This window comes from Musca domestica, unplaced genomic scaffold, assembly GCF_030504385.1.
Source record: "Musca domestica strain aabys unplaced genomic scaffold, Musca_domestica.polishedcontigs.V.1.1 102, whole genome shotgun sequence".
NCBI lineage: Eukaryota > Metazoa > Arthropoda > Insecta > Diptera > Muscidae > Musca > Musca domestica.
The window spans coordinates 1,211,841-1,233,864 of NW_026712117.1; the positions used below are offsets into that span (position 1 = coordinate 1,211,841).

At 35.9% G+C, this 22,024-nt stretch overlaps 2 protein-coding genes across 2 annotated transcripts; one reads left to right on the plus strand and one right to left on the minus strand.

The window, feature by feature from the left end:
- Positions 1-1,745: 1,745 nt before the first annotated feature.
- Positions 1,746-3,776, plus strand: LOC101901202 (general transcription factor IIF subunit 2). Its single transcript, XM_005185870.4, has 2 exons — positions 1,746-2,407; positions 2,470-3,776. Exons 1-2 carry the CDS (start codon positions 1,859-1,861, stop codon positions 2,764-2,766), a joined length of 846 nt encoding a protein of 281 aa, XP_005185927.1. The 5' UTR covers positions 1,746-1,858; the 3' UTR covers positions 2,767-3,776.
- On the minus strand, positions 3,497-21,752 carry LOC101901368 (uncharacterized). The gene is made up of 2 exons (XM_005185871.4): positions 21,076-21,752; positions 3,497-13,534 (listed from the first exon to the last, which is right to left on the minus strand). The coding sequence occupies exon 2, from the start codon at positions 13,260-13,262 to the stop codon at positions 9,258-9,260; it is 4,005 nt and encodes a 1,334-aa protein (XP_005185928.1). The 5' UTR covers positions 13,263-13,534; positions 21,076-21,752; the 3' UTR covers positions 3,497-9,257.
- Between the last annotated feature and the right edge of the window lie 272 nt (positions 21,753-22,024).

The window sequence follows — 22,024 nt, forward strand, 5'->3', positions numbered from 1 at the left end:
TATTACTTTAAACATAGAAAAACTATATACATTTTACGACATTACAAGACTACTAAAAGAAAAAGTTGTATTCATGTGATTGATATGTACTGCCTTGTCTTTATTGTACCATTTATGTGTTTTATTACACGTTCGGAGTTATTATAATACGCGTTTTCAACAATTTTTACAAATGTAAATAATTTTTTTAATTCAACATTTTCAATTCCAATACTGGTTTGACAGTTCATTGTCTCAGCAGATGTATCGCTGTGTCTACCTATATTCTTCTGCCATGATGTTATGTGGCGTTTCCACAGCACTTGATTCGCTCTCTATTCGTTGTTTGACCATTAACTATGAAAAAAAATTCTTCACACAAAATTTCCTGAGCAAACACTCATATTTGTACATTGTTCAAATCAAATCACTCTCAGAACAACGAAAAAATATGTTCCATCCCTAACAAATGAGAGCATTTATCGAAAAAATAAATTATGACATTTAAAAATTGAAAATAGAAAAATTTAATGACATTTTGAAAAATTTTGGGAAGACTGAAAATTATGAATGAAAACTACAATGTTGAATAGCGTATGTGCATTCAAACGAAAGTAAATTTTGTTTTTTCCCTCATCCGAGGAACGCATTTTGTCCACGAGTTGAAATTTCCACAGAAAACTGAAAACAAAAGAGGCAATATTTTCAAAATGTTTGTATCGGCAGAAAAAATGTTTGACAAGTGTCTATCCAGCAGAATTTAAAAATAGAAAAATACAAAAATATGTTCAAAATGTCAACATTTACACAAAAAGTTGAAAACGTGAATGAAAATTATAAAATTAATAATATAATAAATCTTTGGGAGAAAAACAATCATTTCTTCTATTCATATTAGTGAGAATTTAATGTATTTTAGTATAAATTCCCGTTAAAATCAACAAATAAAATTTTTGAAAAAAGGAATTATTTTACTATGAATTACGAATCGCGCCGTATGAACTGGTTAATTCGTGTACCTAATTCTGAGAGCGAACAACGTTGTTCGGTTTCCAATGGAAACATGCTATTAGCATGGAATTACCTCATGGTAGAAAAATACAGGTAGACGCATCAACGCTTGGTAACATTGATACGTCAAAAAAATTTAAATGTTTTTTTTTTTTTCAAATATAAGTAGATTTTTATATGTTTTCTTATACGACGTCATTCGGAGGTTATTAGAATTCGAGTTTTTAAACAATTTTTACAAATTTAAATAATTTTTCATTCAATATTTTCAATTGCAAAATTGGTTTGACAGTTCATTGTCCCAGCAGCTGTGTCGATGCGTCTACCTATATTTTTCTACCATGAATTACCTATATAATTTTGCCATACCCTAAACCATGGCAGAAGAATACAGGTAGATGCATCAACGCATGGGAGCATTGATGCGTCAAAAACAAATTATATATTTTTTTCAAATATAAGTAGATTTTTGTACGTTTTCTTATACTACGTCTTTCGGAGGCTATTATAATTCGCGTTTTCAACAATTTTTAAAAATTTAAAATTTTTCATTCAACATTTTCAATTCCAAAATTGGTTTGACAGTTAATTGTCCCAGCAGCTGTGTCGACGCGTCTACCTATATTCTTCTACCAGGCTCTAAACGTACCATAAAGCTCAAATCAGATTAAATCTCTTCAATGTAAACTTATCATTAACCACAGCTGTTGCTTTTGGTAACATCAAAGCTGGATTAACAATGTGACAGATAACGGAGTCAATATGCGCCACATTTGCGTTGGCTTTGTTTTCTTCAATTGCAACAGAAGCTGTTTTGTTTAATCGTGCACCACAATTCAATTTCCTATTCAATTTTGTCTTTTCTAAAATGTCTAAAGATGACAAGGAGGTTAAAATACCAATTGTTGACAAAGAATTGGATTTGTCGAATGCTGGACGGGGCGTTTGGTTGGTTAAAGTACCCAAATATATTGCTCAAAAATGGGAGAAAGCTCCCTCAAACATGGACGTTGGCAAGTTGAGAATCAGTAAAACACCCGGACAGAAGGCACAGGTATCGTTAAGTTTGTCACAAGCAGTTGTAAAACTAGATCCACAGGAGGAAATACCTACGGAACATATACTCGATGTCTCAGTGGTAACTAAACAGACATTGGGTGTTTTTTCACATATGGTACCACAGGAAGCGGGTAGTGGCAGCAGCAGTAAAGATACCTCAGCTAGCACGCAAAGTTCCGAGAAACTTTACATGGAAGGTAGAATAGTACAAAAATTAGAATGTAGACCTATTGCCGATAATTGTTATATGAAATTAAAATTGGAATCTATACGCAAGGCGTCGGTGCCCGTTAGAAAAGTGCAGCCAATTGATAAGATTGTTCAAAACTTCAAACCTGTCAAAGATCATGCTCACAATGTAAGTCTATGTCGATTTAGGAATTTTGAAATGTTATTCTCTAATAATCTTTCTCATTCCAGATCGAATATAGGGAACGCAAAAAGGCCGAAGGTAAGAAGGCCCGTGATGATAAGAATGCTGTTATGGATATGCTCTTCCTTGCCTTCGAAAAACATCAGTACTACAATATTAAGGATTTGGTTAAAATTACAAAACAACCTATTGGTTATCTGAAGGAAATTCTGAAAGAAGTGTGTGATTATAATATGAAAAATCCACACAAAAATATGTGGGAGTTGAAAAAGGAATATCGCCATTACAAGACTGATGACAAGAAAGATGAAGACAAACCAAACACGGATAGTGATTCAGATTAGTGATAAATTAATTTGCACGAGTTTCAAACCGTAAATAATTCAATTGTAATGTGTTCGTGTGCAGATGATATACACTTTGTTCTTGTGAATAATAAATAGTTAGTTATTTTTTTTTTTTATAAATGCTGAATATAACTTTGAATTTTTCTGGCATTTTTAATGGGGAAAATTTAAATATAAAATTATGGGGTAGTATCCATTAAGAAAATACAACAAAAACTGAGGACTAGTCAGCCACTGCCTTTACCAATATCTAAAATGTCTATGTCCCTTATAATGTTATAAATTAGCCCCTAAACATACTACAACACTAAAGTTGAGTTGCAATGTTTAATCCCCTTAACGTTTTGTATTTAGTTTGCATTCAATTGATTGATATGTTATGTTGATATCTTATTCTTTTATATACAAAGTTGACTGTTGTCCATTTTAAAATATTGGTACCAATTACACTCTTTTTTATGTAGAGCAATTAATAAAACGTCATTTGATTTGTATACGAACTAAGTCATCGTGCTCCAAAACCACGTCTTACAAGGTATACTCAAAATGTTCAATTTGAAAATGCCACCGTTGGATAATTTTAAAGCAGCGCAAAATCAACAATTTGCCTCAGTTTGAAACCCAATGATTTTTCGCCGACATTGACGTTAGTATAGAATTAAAAAACAACCATATGGGTAGTAGTTGATACCCCCGATCGAAGGATATATAAAATAATTTTAGTCAATTTTAAATTTAATTGGGTTTTTATTTAAAATGATGTATGCATTGATTTGTTTTTTTTTTACATTATTTCTTAATAGACTTGATTTCGTACTGTAAAAGTATTAGCATCTAATATCAGTTTATTTTGTAAAAATGTTTTCCTTGTTAATTTTCAAATTATGATTCAAAAGTTCTCACATTCTCTACAGTCAGACTGCTGCTATTCATATATTTGTTGTTAATTATTATTATTATTTTGTTTTGTATATATATAAATATATTTTAATAATGCACAGATGAAATTTTATTTTGTTTTTGTTAGTGAATATAATTGAAATTGTACAATAGTATGGCAAAATAGGCAATGAGTGATGAGTGTTAGTAGAATTAATGCTATAACCAACAGAAGGATTCAGTAAACTGCAATAAGGTAAAACAAGGTCCATGGAAATACATTTGGAAGGTTTTCGGATCTGGAATTGAATATTTTAATTATGTCAGTTAATTACCATATTGTTGAGCCACTGCAAAGTGCTAAAGAGGCTGATGTATAGTGCTTGGATTTTATAAAATCTACAGGGTGAGATGAAAAAACTGCAACCAACTTTAGACTGCTGCCATTTCAAACATATCGCAATATTCCATTCGGCAAATATTGAAAAATGAGCCATTAAAATTCGAAAAAGTGCAAGAACTTACACCGTAACGGAAAGAAAATAGACTCAAAAGAGCTAAAGAGTTGCTTCGCTTGGCCGAAAGTGGTGAACTGCTGAATTTGGATTTCTCCCATGAGAAAACATAAGTCGTCCGTCAGTTTGTAAGCAACCCAAAGATCGTGTTTACTTGTCAAAGAGGTCAGCTGAAAATGTGCACCTTCATTTGGCCACCAGAACTCAAGCGCCGGCCATGGTGATGGTTTGGGACACCATAACAGCCAATGGTGGCTCTCCGCTCGTATTAAGCGACCGTGGCATATGAATAAATGCCGAAAATTATCGCGAAAATATTCTGGAGAGTGCAATAAAGCCTTGGCCACGCAAACATTTTGGCCGCAGACCTTGAACATTCCAACAGTTTCATTGGCCGTTTGAAGGCCATAATTCGTGCCAAAGCTGACCAATTCCTAAAAATCTAAACTTATTCTAAATTTGATGCTATTTCCGACATTTTTTGCTATCATTCAATAACATTAAAAAAAGTATAAATTATTGCGTTTGACTTTGTTGCAGTTTTTTATCTCACCCTTAAAAGAACATTCAGGATTTGGGAAGCGCTCGCGGGAGTTTTTCTTAGTTTGACGAATTAGAGGATATTGAGAGTACAAAAGAAATAGAGAACTTTCGGTAATAAAATTTTGCCAGGGACAGTATTTAAAAAAACTCGCTTTGAAAGAAACCTCTTACTCGCCTATTGTTCTATATTGCAGTACCTGTTTCTGTAGCTTGTAGTTGTAACAGCAATACATGTTGTTTGTTGCTTTCTGCTAGTTTGATTCCAAATTATATCTTAGGAAACTGGTTGCATTGGCTCGTCTATCCTATATATCCTAGTTTGTCTGTTCTTCTGCCGCAGTGGATGCAGAGTGGATTCTGAGGATGACATTTTTAACGTTATGGATTCTCTCAGTTAGATAGTTGGACGTCTCTCCCTCTAAAAGTCGTTGTTGTAACATCTATACATTACTGGTATGATTTCTGCTATACCGGTTCTAGGCTAGGTTTAGCAGGGCATTTAAAGAGATGCTGCATATTGTGCGGGCCTGTATCACACGCCGAGCAATCCATTCATCACTTCGCGTCAAATACGGCTACACTATCCTGAACGTAATTGCTCCGACGTTTTTGAACTGGAATGGATGGGGTGTGGACTTCGAGGACGACATTCATGCTAGTGGTGTTAATCGCCTATATGACTGTATCAGTATGAATGCCACTCAGACCTGCTGATAGATTTCTTGATCTAGGGGCTGTCTTCTATAGCATTAGACCTCCCCCTTCTAGTTCGTGTAGATCCTTTCTAAAATACCTGGCTGATGAGGCTCTGTGCATCATATAATGGTTTGGATGACTCCAACATATCGTATGATAATGCAGACGTAAGGAAAGAACCTACAGCTCCGAATGTAAATGGGCCAATTGAGTCATGTTGGCATGCTGTTTCAGTTCTCAAGGCAGCATTTTGGCGAGTCTAAATACTTCTCCATTGGACCACAGACCGACCCATCGCTTTATACGAGGTCAACAAGCTCTCTTTGTTTTGAGCCCTAACTAGCGAATTAGTTGAACATGGTGTCAAAGTGTCACCATGGAAGGATATAGAGTAAACACTGTACTAGGAGACCATCCCCCTCCAATCGCAGCTGAAGAGCGAGAGCTGCCCCGACAAACCTGAGTAGTTTTGATAGCGCGATTCCTTTATATTTGGTTGGAAAACCACAAGTGGCTATCGATAGAGCGCCCCAGCATTTAGATGTGAATAAATCTTTTGTGTCTCATAACATCGCTCGCTACCGTGGTACTGGTAGCCTAACCCGACGTCAAGGAAGTGGACGAAAGAAAACAACAACCTCGTCGCAGTGGCCGAGCTGCACATATCACAATATTCCATTCGACAAATGTTGAAAAAACGAGCTCAGGGCAAAGCTATTGAAATTTCAAAAAATGCAAGAACTTACACCGCACCAGAAACAGAAAGAAAATAAACTCATAAGAGCTAAAAAGTTGCTTCGCTTGGCCGAAAGTGGTGAACTACCGAATTTGGTTTTTGGTTTTCTCCGATGAGAAAACATTCGGTGTCCAGCAGTTTGTAAACACACAAAATGATCGTGTTTACTTGCCAAAGAGGTCGGCTGAAAATGTGCACCTTCGGTTGGCCACTAGAACTCAAGCGCTTGCCATGGTGATGGTGTTGTCCGCCATAACAGTCAATGGTCGCTCTCCGCTCGTATTAATCGACAGTGGCGTGAGAATAAATGCCGAATATTGTCGCGAACATATTCTGGAGGATGTACTAAAGCATTGGGCACGCAATCATTTTGGCCGCAGACCTTGGACATTCCAACAGGACTCAGCACCATTGCACTCAGCACGCGCCACTTAAGAATGGCTACAAAATGAGGTTCCTCGCTTCATTTCCAGCGCACAATGGCAACCAAAATCTCCGGATGACACCAATCCGCTGGACTATTGTGTTTGGAGTATTTCGGAAAGCAAGGTTGGCACTAAAAACCAAAGTGTCGATCACCTCAAGCAAGCGCTTCGCCGGGAATGGGCCAAAATACCGTAGAGCAACATTCGGGCAGCGTTTGACTGTTTCATTTGCGGTTTGAAGACCATAATTCGTGCAAAAGGTTACCAATTCGAACAAATCTCAGCTTACTCTAAAATTTGATGCTATTTCCGACATTTTTTGCTTTTATTCAATAAAAGTAAAAAATGTAAAAATTATGGAGTTTGACTTTGTTGCAGTTTTTTTTATCTCACCCTGTATATTACTTCGCCCAAGCGTCCTATACAGCTAGCCTCCAGATTAATCAGAAAGAAAGCTACCACTTTCAATGTTACGATAATGAGATAAAAAAAATCGAATACCACCACTTAATTGAAAACCGCTACATGGGGACTATACGAAGACGTGGAGCTGCATACGAAAATTTTTGTCATAGGCTGTAGCACCCATTACGAACTTCAAATAAGAAATTTGAAATAATTCAGATAAAAAATGTCGCTAAAATCATGAAAATACCGATATCGGAAGGTACAGTTAAATGGTTGCTATACGAAAACGTGGACCGACATGGCCCATTTACAAACGTGACCTGCCTACTGGTAAACTATGCATGTATTTAAAATTTTATCCTTCTATCTCAGTTCGTTCGAAAGACAGTGATTACAGCAGACAGACGGACATCGCTAGATTATCTTAGAAACTTACGATAATCAAGAATATATATACTTTGTAGGGTCTATTACAAATATTTCGAGGAGTTACAAACGGAATGACAAAGTTTATATACCCTCCATAGAATGGTGGAGGGTATACAAATATTTAAATAAAGAATCATTTAAAAGTCTAAAGGTAAAATCCTTCCAAATTTTCATCCATTTAAAACTGAAAACATTTGTGAAAATTTGAAGATCTAAAAAATATTCAAATAAAGAATCATTTAAGAGCCATAAAGGGAAAATCCCTCCAAATTTCCATCCATTTTCATCCTTCTATTGATTGGGCAATTAAAACGGAAAACAAGGAATAAATTAAAAGAAAATGAATTGAAATATATAGATTTAATAAATATTTATGTATATGTTGTAAGTTTAATGCTGGTCACGTTCGTTGCAATGAGAGAACTATTTGGGGTGCTCGTAGGACGCACGAATGAGAAATACATTTTGTTTTGTAAGTTGCCTTGTTTTAATCATAGCATTTTGAATACGAGTCCATTTTTTGTTTGTTTTGTAATTTTGCGTTTGTTACTTGTTTTGAATTTTTGTCTTTTTCTTTCTTTCTTTTGTTGTTGTTTTTCTTGTAATTCTATCTTAATTGAAAATAGTTATTTTTGTATTTTGTTTTTATTTTATTATCAAAAATTATGTTTTATTTATTCGAATTGTTTATTTATTATTATTATATTACTAAATGCTAAACTTAAAAAATATGTCGTTACTAACAAATGTACAGTATGTAAAATTTACAGTTAAATACTAACAATAATTATGCAGTTTTTGTAGCTTACAGATAAATTGTTATGTCGCATCAAAATTTTCGCCTGATCCATCAGGTATTCTGATTAATAAATAATTACACTTATATTACAATTAATTGATTAATCAGAAACGAGATAAGTCCAGACAATAATTCGATAGATCATTCGATCGATTTATCAGCAAAATGTGATTTTTCGATTTTTTTGTGTTTTGTTTTTTAATTTAATCTGTTTTTTTTTTTTTATTTCAATAAAAAGAATTCACATTTCTTTTAATTTTTATTTTCTTGTTTATTTTGCGTATTTGAGTTTTTATTAAAGCAATATTTTTTTTGTAATTCTTATAAATTTTTTATTCCTCTCCATTTCTGCTTCGGTTCTTAAAAAAGTGCATTGTTTTTTTTTTCAATTTAATTTAATATTAACAAAATTTATTATTACTATATAATCGAATAAAAAAGAGCGTTTTTTTGTGTAAATGATATATGTTTTTTTTTGTTGTATAAATAAAAAATTATTTTTTATTATTTATATTAAAATCCAATACACAGAGTTATATATAAACAACAAAAAAAAAATAATTAAATAATAATAAAAAATGAAAAAAATTCATTTTTATATTTTGTGTTTTCTGGTAAAAAAAGAAGGGAAAAATATTTAGTTTTTGTTTTTTAATTTGTATACATTATGTCGCGATTATGATTATATTGCATATATAAAAAAGATGGGAAAAAGATTACGAAAAAACTATGTATATATTTATATTTTATTTTGTTTTTTTTGTTTATTCTGGAGTATATTGTGAAAAGGTTTTTAACGCGTTTTATGATTAAGTGGTTGGCGGTGTTGCAAAAAATTGGGGAATTTTGTTATTTTATGAGACAAGATTTGCGGACTGTGTATGTATGCATGTAAATAGAATGAAATTGAAAGCTTGAACCATGATGCCACTATCTCCATGTCAGTGGATAAACTTCTGGCTTACTGGTGCACTGCCTTTGGATCACGTGTTTTTTTTTTTTCTATTTCCATTCACTTAGCTCTTTCAATACCATTGATTCGCTTTGTTCGCTTCGAGTTATATACGCGCCGGGTAATCCATGTCAAATTGTTCTTGACTAGAACTTGAGGTATAAGGCAAGAAGAAATTGGTCACATTGGGATGGCTATATTGGCTATAGTGGACATTTTGTTTCAGACGTCTGGGATTCATGCTGGCATTTGTATTGTACATTGTATTCGTATCGATGTGTCCCCCCACAATCCTCGCCTCGTTATTCGTTAGATTAATGTTAACTGTATTTGAGCCGGTGTTTGTCTTCAAACCTGTCACCCACGAGATGAGCGTTATAATGGCAATTTCAATTAGACGCAACGAAAACTGGTAGCCCCACTGAAACCAATCTATTTCTGCTGTGGCCTGAGCTATCATTGGCCTGGTAGAGGAAATACTTATAGCACCGAATATTTGTAAAGCTGCCAGCAGTACAAACAACAAGGCAGTGGCAATGGTAATGTGTATGGCATAGGACAAATTCTGATAGCCATGAATATAATTTTGGGATTTATTTCTTAAGACACGCTTTAAAATCCTATAGAGATACAAATATAAAAGACCCAAACTAAAGCAAACGAAAATGTATATAATTTGGCAAATCAAGGACAAAACACGTGGAGGATTCGGTGGCAGTGGAGAGACGCCAGCAGCCAAATGTTGATAGCCTGCTGCCGTTTGGCCGGCTGGCGATGCCGCTGATAGCGGTGAATTAAAGGCCATGCTTTCTAAATATGAATACTGTTGCTGCTGGGCAAAATTATGATGGACATAGGACTGGAGTTGCTGTTGCTGATGTCGTTTCATCAACAATTTCTGTTGCTGCTGGTGATTTTGCAGGGTATACGACTCCACATAGTGCAAGGTTATGCACAACATCACATGTACGCCACAGCCCACAACTACCGTCAGCGGCCGAATCAGAGCCGAATAACGATTCTTATGGTTCAAAGATTTCAGCGATAGGAAGAGTATTAGAACGGCAAAGGATATGGTCAGGAATGTGGCGGGTAAATTTAGTAGAATTTCCGAAACAAATATATGAAAACTGGAATGAATATTATAAGCGTCATAGCAGAGATAAAAAGTGCGAATTGAGCAAATGGTGATCAGTATAATGTGGATGCAGAGGAAGTAGGATTGTGAGAAAAGATGTGTTAGCTTATTGTATGTAACCATTTTATACAGGGAGTAGACGGCCAGTATTGTAAAGAGAATGACCGACAAGTAGACATGTATATTCCAGGCTAGGGATGAGGTGGCCAGACCAGAAGCAGCTGCCAGTGTGGAGGATGACGTAGATGAGGCATCATCACCGCGATTTGTTGATGATGGCGAGTTGTTGGAGTTGCCACCAGCACCTGAAGCAAATACGGTACGCGATGTTGGTACAATAACGGTGTTTGTTTTCATACCGCCAATGGCTGCAGCCGAAGGCGTTGACGTTGAGCCATTTACTGCAGCACCAAACACGGCACCTGTTACGGACTTTGTTGTGATTTCAGTTTGTTGTGGCAAATCAGCACCACCATCGACACCAACGCCCACATCAACACCTTCAACATCCTTCATATTCTTGATTTTATTAATATTTTGTTTGCTATCAATGCTGGCATCCACCACACTCGTGTCACCGTTTTGATTCAAATAGGTATTTATGACCACTGGCGATGAAGGCGGTTGGTGATAATTTGGCCTTGTCGTTACCTGTTTCAATAATACTTCGGGTATATCACCTTTGCGACCATTCGATCCGCTGAGTATGCGTTGTATACTGGGCAGTACTTCTTTCCTAACCTTAGAATTGTAGTTGTTACGGAAGCTGTCCGATGAATCCAAGAACATGCTACCAGATGATGAACCCTGAACAGCATCTGAATTTCCATTTTCTGATTTGACATCGGGCGGGGGAGATTCGACATTAATACTCTTTGTGGCATTGTTCGAGGCTTTCTTGTGATCCGAGTCCATGTGAACACCTGAGGATGAGTGAGGATTTAGCGAAGACGAAAGACTGCTGCCACCTGCAGCAGGTGATTGGGCCGGCGACATGTTTGTGTTTGGATTTGAATTTGCACTAGTGGTACCACCAGCACCTCCTGCCAAATCGGGTGGCCTAAATGGTATGCGTTCATGGCCAGGCATCAGACTTGGCGGTGGTATGGGACGGCGATTTATATAGCTACCGGTGTTGGGTACAATACCCCCTTCATTATTTGTTCCCCTAAGCGTTGGTTTATCAGCAAATGGATGCTGATATTCTGGTGGCAGTGGCGGCGTGAAAAACGATCTAGCTGGCGGTGAGTATGAGGGTATGTCGGCACCGGAAAACATTGGTATGGTGGGCGTGTGACCATTCGATTTCTTTAATACTTCTGGTAACGATGGCAGTGGTGTTGAGTTAATCAAATGTCTATGGCGATCTCGATCATTGTTGTGATGTCGATTGGGATTTGGATATGTGGGATTACTGTTACTCTTTAAAATATCTGCATTTGGTGCTGTTGTTGGCAAGGCATGATCTCTTTCCAAATCAAGTTCATAATTACGATGATGTACATTTAATTGGGGCTGGCGAGACTTTTCGTGATATCTTTGTGTGGTTAGTAGGGGCGTGGCAATGGTGGTTAGGCTTGAGGCATAACTGTTGTCGGGTATACTACGTTTGGTGGTCGAGGTTGTGCCGTAGGCAACTTTTATTAGTACTGCTGCCAGGCTACGTTCCAAATTGTCCAGTTTATCGAGATAGGCACCGCTACCAGCAGCAGATGATATGCTTAAACTTTTGCTACTCGAAGGAAAATGATCACCAATACCGCCTCCTCCCAGACCATCGTTTTGATCTACCGTTGTTTTTTGTATCAGACTGAAATTATTATTAAGCGAACTAGCGCCAGTGTTGTTGGTGTGCGTTTGCATTGCAAAATCGCTGGAATCAATGGATAGCGAATCAACTGGTGACGATGAATCTAAACTAAATGGTGGCGATTTTGCCACCAATAGACCTTGTGTGCTGCCAAAATATTGTGCTAACGTTAAGAGTAAAATAAAGAATAAATTCAATAGCTTGCCACCAGTTGAGGGTTGAAATGTAACGAATGGATTGTTTCTCAAAAACCAATTGCAATGGTCGGAGGAGTAATTAAAGCATTGCACGACTGTATTATTCTTGTCACGTCTGTTGTAATGGCAATGGTCATTATACTCATCATCGTCATCGCGAATGTTATTTCTCCTCGCCTTATCATTCAAGTTGTATTTACTCTTGAATTGATGATGCTTAACATTATCTAATGTTGGGGAGTTTTCGGATACATCCGGCGTATTGGTGGTTCGCATATTTGTTGTTGATGAAATGAAATTTGTTGTTGTGAATGCGTATTTATCGACAGTTAATGTAGTTTGTTCCTTATTTGATATAAATTTACATGTATTCGAATTGTCTAATATTAAATATGGTACAGCATAAGTATCCTCATGAGTGCAAGATGGCTTAAATAATGTGGATTGTGGTTGTTGTTTTCGTGGTGAGTCTTTGCCATGCTCGAGTAGTAATGTTGGTGGTGGTGATTGTTGTTGTTTTTGTTGTTTAGATGAGCAGAATTTTGAGCTGGGTATTGTTATTGTAGGTGTTGTTGTATTTCTTAATATAGTACTGCTGCTGTTGTGGCAGTAATGTATCTGGCAATTGTGCTGCTGCCTGTGTTTATCACATAAACATCTGTTAGGATCTATTTGATCGCCATTCAGTTGCTGCTGCTGCTGCCTAAATGTGAACCCTATTGCGTTGCTTTCCTCTTCCTTCTTCTTCTTCGTCGTCTTCTCCTCTTCTTCCTGCTTATGCTCGTCGTCGTCCCACGCAGCATAATTATGTTTTAAGTAACATTGACACGTTTGGAGTATTTTATTATCTGCCGCCTTCCCAACAATTGTAGATGCCAATATAAGATAATCGCATTCATTTACTGCATTCTCATCAATAACATCGTACAGCTTTGTAATATTTGAATTCATGATTATATAAATCATTTACTCATTCATTCAATCGGTGTTAGCATGGACGTTTTTGTTTTGTTTTGTTTTTGTCTTTTATGAGTATTTTTGTAAAAACATTAAAAGCTTGTATGGCGATGTTCTATTTTTCCAATTTTGTTATCGGGAGCAAAAGGTCCTGATTACGCTATTCGAGAGTTTCCATCACAAGTTTTATGTTTATTCTTCTAGTATGAAACCATTGAAGTAAACATTTTACATTTATCTTCTACGTGTGTTCCTCCACGCGGCATTCTTCTTTAGAGTACCTATAAAGAAAAGAGGTGGGGGAAAACAATAAATATGTTAGTCATTTTAGTTTTCGTGGAAACTAATATTATGAATACTTAATTAGATTATGTCTTAAATAAATATTTATGGAGTGGGAAAGCGGTGTTTGTTCGGAAATGTGCAACGAAAAATACATTAATGAAAGTCACATGTGTTGAAAGGTGTGTAGAGCATTTTTTTTATACCCTCAGCCATATGGCTGATACGGCCGAAACGTGCCTCATCGAAACAACGGTCTCTTTGGATCAAATCCGTTTCAAGACATTTGGAGTCGATCTAGCGATGTTCGCGATGTTCTGTCGTCTGGTGCGCACAATAACTTTCAAAGGGAGTATCCGATTAAATCCAAACTTGGTACATCGTAATATTATTATCAAACTTTAATCGAGTTCGGAGATGGGAAGTATCGGTCCACTCCTTCTGGTACCTCCCACACAAAATGTTAACATTTTCAAAGAAAATAACTTGCTACACAGAAAGAGAACGGATAATCCGATTTTGCTTCAACTTTGCGAATCCTAATATTTGCATCAGTGCTAGGTCAGGAGCGATAATGAACAATATCTGTCTACTCCATCAAGTACCTCCCCACAAAGGGTCAAATTTTTGAACAATTATAACTCTTATAAAATGTGATGTATGTGTCCGATTGTTTTCAAATTACGCACATCTCAATACTTTTATTAACCCAATGTCTGGTGTGAAGGTGTGATATATCGGTCCACTCCCTCTGGTACCTCCTCCACAAAGGGTCAACATTTTGAATACTCATGAAGCGAATAAATCACGAAATTGTCATTCCATTCAGACTTGGCACTTCACAATATCTCAAACAACACAAGATCTGTTATAAATATGGTAGAGATCGGTCCATTTCTTCTGGTACATCGCCGAGATAAACATCTAGTTCTCTTCAAATTACACACATCACAATATTTTTATTAATCCAAAGTTTGATGTGAGGATGGGATATGTCGGTCCACTCATTCTGGTACCTTCCCCACAAAGGGCCAACATTTTGAGTAACCATGAAGCTCATAAAACACGAAATTAAAATCCGATTCCATTCAGTCATAGTATATCTCAATATTTCCATGAACACAAGATATCTTATAAAGATGGTAGAAATCGGACCATAACTTCTGGTATTTCCCCCACAAAGAGTTCAATATTGATAAAAAACAACAAAGAAAGCTAAAAAATTAAGCATCAAACTCTCTTCAAATTTTACACATCCAAATATTTTTGCTTACGCAAGATCTGTTGTGAAGATGATATATATCTGCCAACCCCTTTTGGTACCTCACCCACAGTGAACCATATACATGAGAAAGCGAAAGTCCTTCCCTTACGTCAGCATAATCATATGCTTTGGTTGCAGTACCTGCTTGGGTGTTACCGTGAGAGTAATCCCAACCATCATATGGTGGATACAACTCCCCCAACCAGGCGTGTCAGGAAGGACATACACGATCTAGAGAGGGATGTTCAACAACTAGATCAAGAAGCCTATCAAGCGGGTCTGGGAGGCATCCATACCGATGCAGTCGCGGATGCTGCATAAAGTGAATTCCGTCCTCGGAGTCCACCCCCCATCCATTGCAGCGGAAGAACGCCAGCTGCCTAGACAAACCTGGGTAGTCTTAGCGCAATTACGTTCAGGATGGTGTTGTCGTCTCAATTCGTATTGGGTGCGAATTGATGAAGATGTGCGTGGCGCCTGGCCGGCGTGTGATATAGACCCGCACAATACGCTGCACCTCTTTAATTGCACAGCCAAGCCTACCCAACTCACTCCAAAAGATTTCTAGCTACATCCCATTAAAGTAGCCGATTTTCTAAACCTGGAGCTGGAACCAGATTAGCAGAACACAAACACTCACATGTACTACTGCTACAACAACATCATCACCCAAAAGGGTCACATATTCCAATATTTATATATGTTATAACTTGCGAAACAAGTTGGCGATACAGTATCTCTCTTAACCAGAAATCTGATATGAATATGTATTTTCTGAAATTAGGTAAGGTATGACTGTTACCTAATGCATATTTCCACATTTTCCAAAAATTTGCATATATCGGATATGTATATCAAGTAGTCGATATAGTCCAAATCTGTCACATTGTAATATATATCAGTCTTTGGTCAGAAACGAATTGGTCAATATTGGCCAACTGCTTCGGAACCTCCCCCATAAAGAGTCAAGAGCTTAAATAATCATATATCAAGGCTGAGGGTATACATCTGTCGGAAAACCCACTGATACTATTTTACTTGTAATTTGGCGTTTAGCCGTCGATGACTAGATTTTTAGTATTTTTCCATCAAAATACGAATTTTTTTGATAATTTTTTTAATTTTGGTTTTATCTTTTTAGCAAATCGATGTATGTCATAACGAGTCGAAATTGTTTCGATCATAAACCTGTATCATTCTAATAACTCAGTCAGCTATTCTCATAAAGAACTTCACCATCTAAAACAGAAAATAAAATACCCAATTTTCATGCCTATCTCCTTCAATTCCATTTCGATAGATTTCCAATTAAGGCATAATTAGATTTCACATTTATCTTTGGATCCTCGCCATTGTTCTCTCTGTATTTCAATGGCCCATCCACTCGTCTCCTTCAATTCTTCTTATTTCAATAATAAATTTTATTTAGCACAATATTCTTTTTTATTTCTACTCGACCTCATATCCTCATAACCTATTGTACTAATGGCATTTATTGAAGTGGAACTTATAACAAAAACAAACTGGAGTGTACTAATCAATAGGTGAATGAACAAAATCTCAGACGCCAAGTTCCTTTTTTTGTGTGTTGATTCTGCCTGCCACTGTCGGCCGATGGATGCTGCTGTCGCTGCTGCTTTGGCAGCTGTGCTATTCTATAAATTTTCCCTGTGCCCAATACAAAGTATAGCCAATTATTAAACAAAAAAAGAAATTCAACAAAGCGGCATATTGTGTACTCCAAAACAAAAAAAAAGCGACGAAACATTTAATTTGCAGTCGAAATGAAATAGTTAGATAAACATTTTGATTAATTATTTCCTTAGTCAATAGACGAAGTGATGATATTTATATTAAGCCTGTCGAGGAATAAAAATAGTGTTGGGCAATTTCAATGGAATAGGTAATGAAATAAAGACTGACAAAATTTTATATTTGGCTATTTATGCTCTGTTCCAGAGCCAGCAAGTTTTTACCATATTTACCTACATAAATTTGAAAAGTTGTACACGAGTTTTCCTACGGTAACACATGTTTTATTATAAAGTACTCAAATTCAGTAAGGTGTTGTAATAATGCAGGAAATCAAATTTGCGTATTGATTATGAAACTGTTAGAAAGAATTAACCAAACGTATAACTGGGAGTTTTCGTCTTCCAAGTCGAAATCCACATGGCCAAAAAGATTTATGCGGAAGAAAAGATTTATGTAAACTTAAAAAAGTACTTCACACTTATTAAAAGGTAATTAAAAAGAATACATTTTTATAGCCTACTGTACAGATTGAGAAGGACAGCTTTTCTTCCCGAGATTTGCAGGCCAAAAAGCCTTAGACAGATTGTTAGTAGTGTCATTCATTCAACCACCTACCATAATAGCATATCCAATTTGAAATAAATAAGTAAAAAAGGAAAAATGGATTATTTCTACAGATTTACAACTGGAGGAACTTTCTATCTAAGATTTTCTTTTTGACATTTGTAGAAATTACAAACTATTCCTAGTATATACATTAGAACAGTCATAATGCAAACTTTATTTAATAACTTCAATCGTGGCGAAGAGTCCGCCTAAAACATGTATTCAATAAGCCTTGCCAATGGGGTGTCGTGTATTCTGATTAAATTTAAATCTGAAACCATTTCTATAGTACAATTTCGCACCGTTTAAAAACATCTTCATACCGTTTCTAACACAAACGAACGACTCATTTTTTTTTTTTTTTTTTTTTTGCAGAAACAGAACCATCAACATTTAAAATACACTCTTAAAAGAAACATAAATCGGATATTTAAATTATTGGGCATATTTTTGCTTTAAGTCAGACAAGATAAACAAGAATGCTTTTATTTATAAATGAGTAATCAATTCGACATCCTTTTTGTAAATAAGTACTCTCGTTTATCGTTGAATTCATGGATCATAACATTTTTTTGTAAATCATCATTTATGAATTTGAGCCAAAGTACGTATACATCTTCATTTGATTTGAAATTCAAAATTATGATGCAGTGAAACCAGAACCCGATATCTATCTATATCTACACGTTTCAATTAATTTTAATAGATGAAAAAAAAAACAGGATGGGAATTTAAGAAAAGTATATTTTTTAAGGGCCTGGGGACCTATGCTGTGACTTTGTAACAACTTCAACGTTAGGAATATTTAAAAATTATTGAAGAGGCCTACGGATAAGGTTAAAATGCAGTCTGCTCTGCATTTTGATGATTTAATTTTCAAAGCCACCACTTTCCGGCCTTTGTTGAAATGTTTCAGTTTTTGTTTTTGAAGGGCTAAGCCAATTGAGGCCACTTTGTTCTGTAAGAAAAATGTCAGTCGAAAACTTGTGCCTAAAAAACCTCTTATGTATTCTAACCTTCAGTCGAACTATACTAAAGTATTCATTTTACATGATTCTGAAGCGATATTTAAGGAGACGTATACGCTAGATAGTGTAAATGTTCGCGAAGTTGCAACAAGAGGGATCCTCTAGTTTAAAGACAACATGATTGACTCGTTCGCGTTGCCAGAATACTTCGCGAATGCAGCCTTAGGAGAACACATGGCTTTGCAGGACACATTTATACCTAGGCAACCACGAGATATATGGACAACCGCATTAACTCGTATTGCGCAAGAATGAACACAAATATTTTCGATGCCTTTTAGAATCAATCTGAGTAATTTACCCCAATACCATTTCATTTCAAGAACCTACCAAAATTGCACAAGGTCGCTTAACGTTTGTTTTGTTATATAGTGTCAGTTCACCTGTGATTTTATTCCAATGCTGAGTTAAAGCCAGCAGGTTTTAATAAAAGAGTTATGCATTTCCGGAACAAATGGAGGCATTTGATATTTTTCCGATGATTGTATACATAGAGTTATCCAAAATAAGGTAACATTTTAGTATTAAAAAAATTGTGAAAAATGACGAAGGCTTGCTTATAAAAACATCATCGGACTAATGGCCAGCACAAGCATACAAATTTGGCATAACCAAATCCCAAACTGACTGCCCTGTACCCTAGATAGCCTCACGATTTGAATACACGCTGAGTTTTTGGCGTAGAATTTATCTCTCACGCTATCCCAAAGGAAGAAGGCGCAGGGTGGCTATTGCCAATTGTGATCAACCGGAACAACGGTTGTTGTAGCAGTAATATATATTAAGATTAATCGGGTTCTGCTTCAATGCCCAAGTTTAGGAAGTCAGCTATTATTACGGACTGTAGCTAGAAATCCTCTATAGAGAGGTTGGGTAGGTTTGGCAGGGTAATTAAAAAGAAAGGCTTTCCAATATATATAGACGCTCTCTATATTTTATATCGTTGGACCTCTCTCTAGATCATGCAGATCCTTCCTGACTCGCCTGGGTGGAGGGATTCCAAGCAGATACTGTAACGAAAGCATATGATTATGCTGACGTAAGGGAAGAAACTTCGTCTCCTAATGAAAATGATCCACTGGCGTCATGAGAAGGCACACAGTTGCAGTCCTCAGGATTTTTGCTTTCGGCCTTCAGCTAAGTTCACATTCAGCTGTGTTCTCATCTCCGCAGTCCATGTAATAAATAGTGTGCCCGTTGATTAGATAGCGTATCTTTTTATATTCCTCGCTTTGAAGAATGTGGCAATCTTCGCGAGATGGAGTGAACACCTCCAACACATATGTCATGAAAGACAGGACCCGATCCACCAGCGCAGTATCGAAAATAAACGTTGCCAAATTCAATACCATCTAAATCAGTTTTTCCGAGCCCCAGATAGGACAATTTTGCTTATTGACGTTAATAGCATAGTGAAAATTATGGAATTTATGCATTACAATAAAACAATCCCCAAAGGCGCGATGTTGTTGATGATCGTTCTTAAGAATTAATTCTTTATGCAAAATACGTTGGGATGGACAAACCTGTATTTTCTTCTACACTTTGAGCTACACCAGCAATATTCATAGTTGGTTTTAGTAGTTCCCAATGTCTCGATATTTCCCGAGTGAATTTCAATAGTTTCAGTGGGTTGTTTTTAGAAGATCCTACTAGTCGAATGTCTGTCCTATATCAAAGTTTAGGAACACATTGTCAGTATACGCGTGTGACCTGAGTCAACATTATTCTAACCATCATTCCATTCATAGATTATTTCGTTTCTTAGTAAAGGCATCCGCTGAATTTTCCACCGATGCGTAAACAGACAATTCTACTACCTATTCCATCAAAGCTTGCGAGGGAATTTTGGATAGAATAGAGTTTTATCAAATCTAATGATGCCGTGGAATTAGTTTCATAGGACCCTTAACGTAGTTATGGAGAAAATCAATCAATTTTCTGATCCGATAACTACATTGGATATGCTTAGCTGTAATGAAACCTCAGATTAGTGTCATGGGCCCCAAGAGATGTTTTTGAATCAATGATTCGGGACTTATGGACCAAATTATTCTTGCTAAGAATCGTCCCCTATTTTCGTATAATTTTCTAACATTTTTTGACTTTACATAGGTTGGCCCTTACTTCATACCTTCGAAAAGTAATATTTTTAACGTGCATTAAACATGTGACAATGGGCATGTATACCGTGTTTTATAACTTTAAATAGTCTTGCCACGGTGCATGATCTACTTTGGTAATGATATCGACCATGTTCAAACATTTCTTCGTTGTACTTCAGACTACACCAACCAGAAAACTATTTTGTAGTTCATCTTCAATATTTTCGGAAAAACAGATTTAAAGTTTTAATATTTTTTTGGGCACACTGCAACGAAGCAAAAAGTCAGGTATTATACGATACTACATTGCAACAAAATGGGTGGAGGTTGCTTATTATTTGTGGTTTCGCAACACAAATTCAAATGTTGAAATACTATGAGCGCAATAACAATTTTTATGTGCTGTTGAATTCCACCAAAACTATTTATCAAAACTTTTCTTTGAATAAATGTAATTTTACTATACCTGTGGGGACTCCTATTTCATGCAGAAAGAAGAATTTTTATAAAATAGCTGTATATGTATGTGGAGTTTTGTATATGAAGGAGGCAAATCATTCAACCAACTAAACAGCCAGCCAGCTATCCATCCACCAAACATATCAGTATGTATATATGTAATGAATATTTAATATTTATGCATTTGAAACCACAAAAAAGAGTGTATTTGCTTCTTAAAGAAATCCATAATGGATATTATGACAAGGGCACATATAGAGATTCATTGCCCAAAAAAAATAAATAAAATAAAAATTATGCATCTACCACCAAAAAATACTTACCATGTAGTAGTCGTAGACCTTAGCACCAGTGTTGTGTGGTATGTTCCAAATACATCACGACGAAACCTGTTCTCAGATTTACCAGGCAAGGCAGAAGTACGTACACACACACCCGATATACGAAGACGGTACAAGAGACAAAAGAAGACACGGTGAATCAGTATATGGACCAGCAACACCAACAAGTTGTGGGCTTTGATGATGGCTTTCTTTAATATCCGATTAATAATTTTTTAAGATTTCATTTAGAAGGATAATCCAGCATTCATTTTTTTTCTTCTTTGTATATATTTATATCTATGTACACATATAGGCAAAACTTTTTTGGTAATATACACAGTACACACACACACAAATGCACACAGTCCTCCTTCTTATACAAAGAATCAATTAAATGCTGCTGCTGTTGTATGTATGTATTGAAGAGTTGTCGTCTACCATTTCTTCTTGAATTATGTACAACATAACAAAGGGAGGCATTGAATTAAATTTATTTTGCACTTTTTTCATTAACTTTCACAATGATCGTAGGCCTTTGAAGTTTTCTTTTATAAAGAAAACCAATAATTTGTTATTTATTTCGTCATTAACTAATATTTTTATATTTTTTCACATCGTCGAAAAACTTGTACCACAAAATTTCTTTTTTATGTATACTTATACATCAAAGCCACATAAAAACTACTCAATTGTACAACACTGCAGCGATGCAATGCAATCCACAATATGGCCAACACCATGCAAATGTAAGTACGAAATAATACAACTAAAATGATATCAACACTGGGCAGGTAGTTTTGTGGATTGTAGTAGTTATTGGATATTGTAGTAGGATATGTGATACCCTATATTTGCGTTTCGATATATGGGATTATAGGTGTCAAAGGTATTTTTGAACAACACATACATTTTTGGAATATGTATGTATGTATATGTACGTGCAGTATGC

What these genes read in the sequence shown, in the direction of transcription:
- LOC101901368 (XM_005185871.4), bottom strand. Translation starts at nt 13,262, where the DNA reads ATGATTTATATAATCATGAATTCAAATATTACAAAGCTGTACGATGTT.
- LOC101901202 (XM_005185870.4), top strand. Translation starts at nt 1,859, where the DNA reads ATGTCTAAAGATGACAAGGAGGTTAAAATACCAATTGTTGACAAAGAA. An exon ending in TCAAAGATCATGCTCACAAT is followed by an intron (nt 2,408 to 2,469) that starts GTAAGTCTATGT and finishes TTCTCATTCCAG; the next exon opens with ATCGAATATAGGGAACGCAA.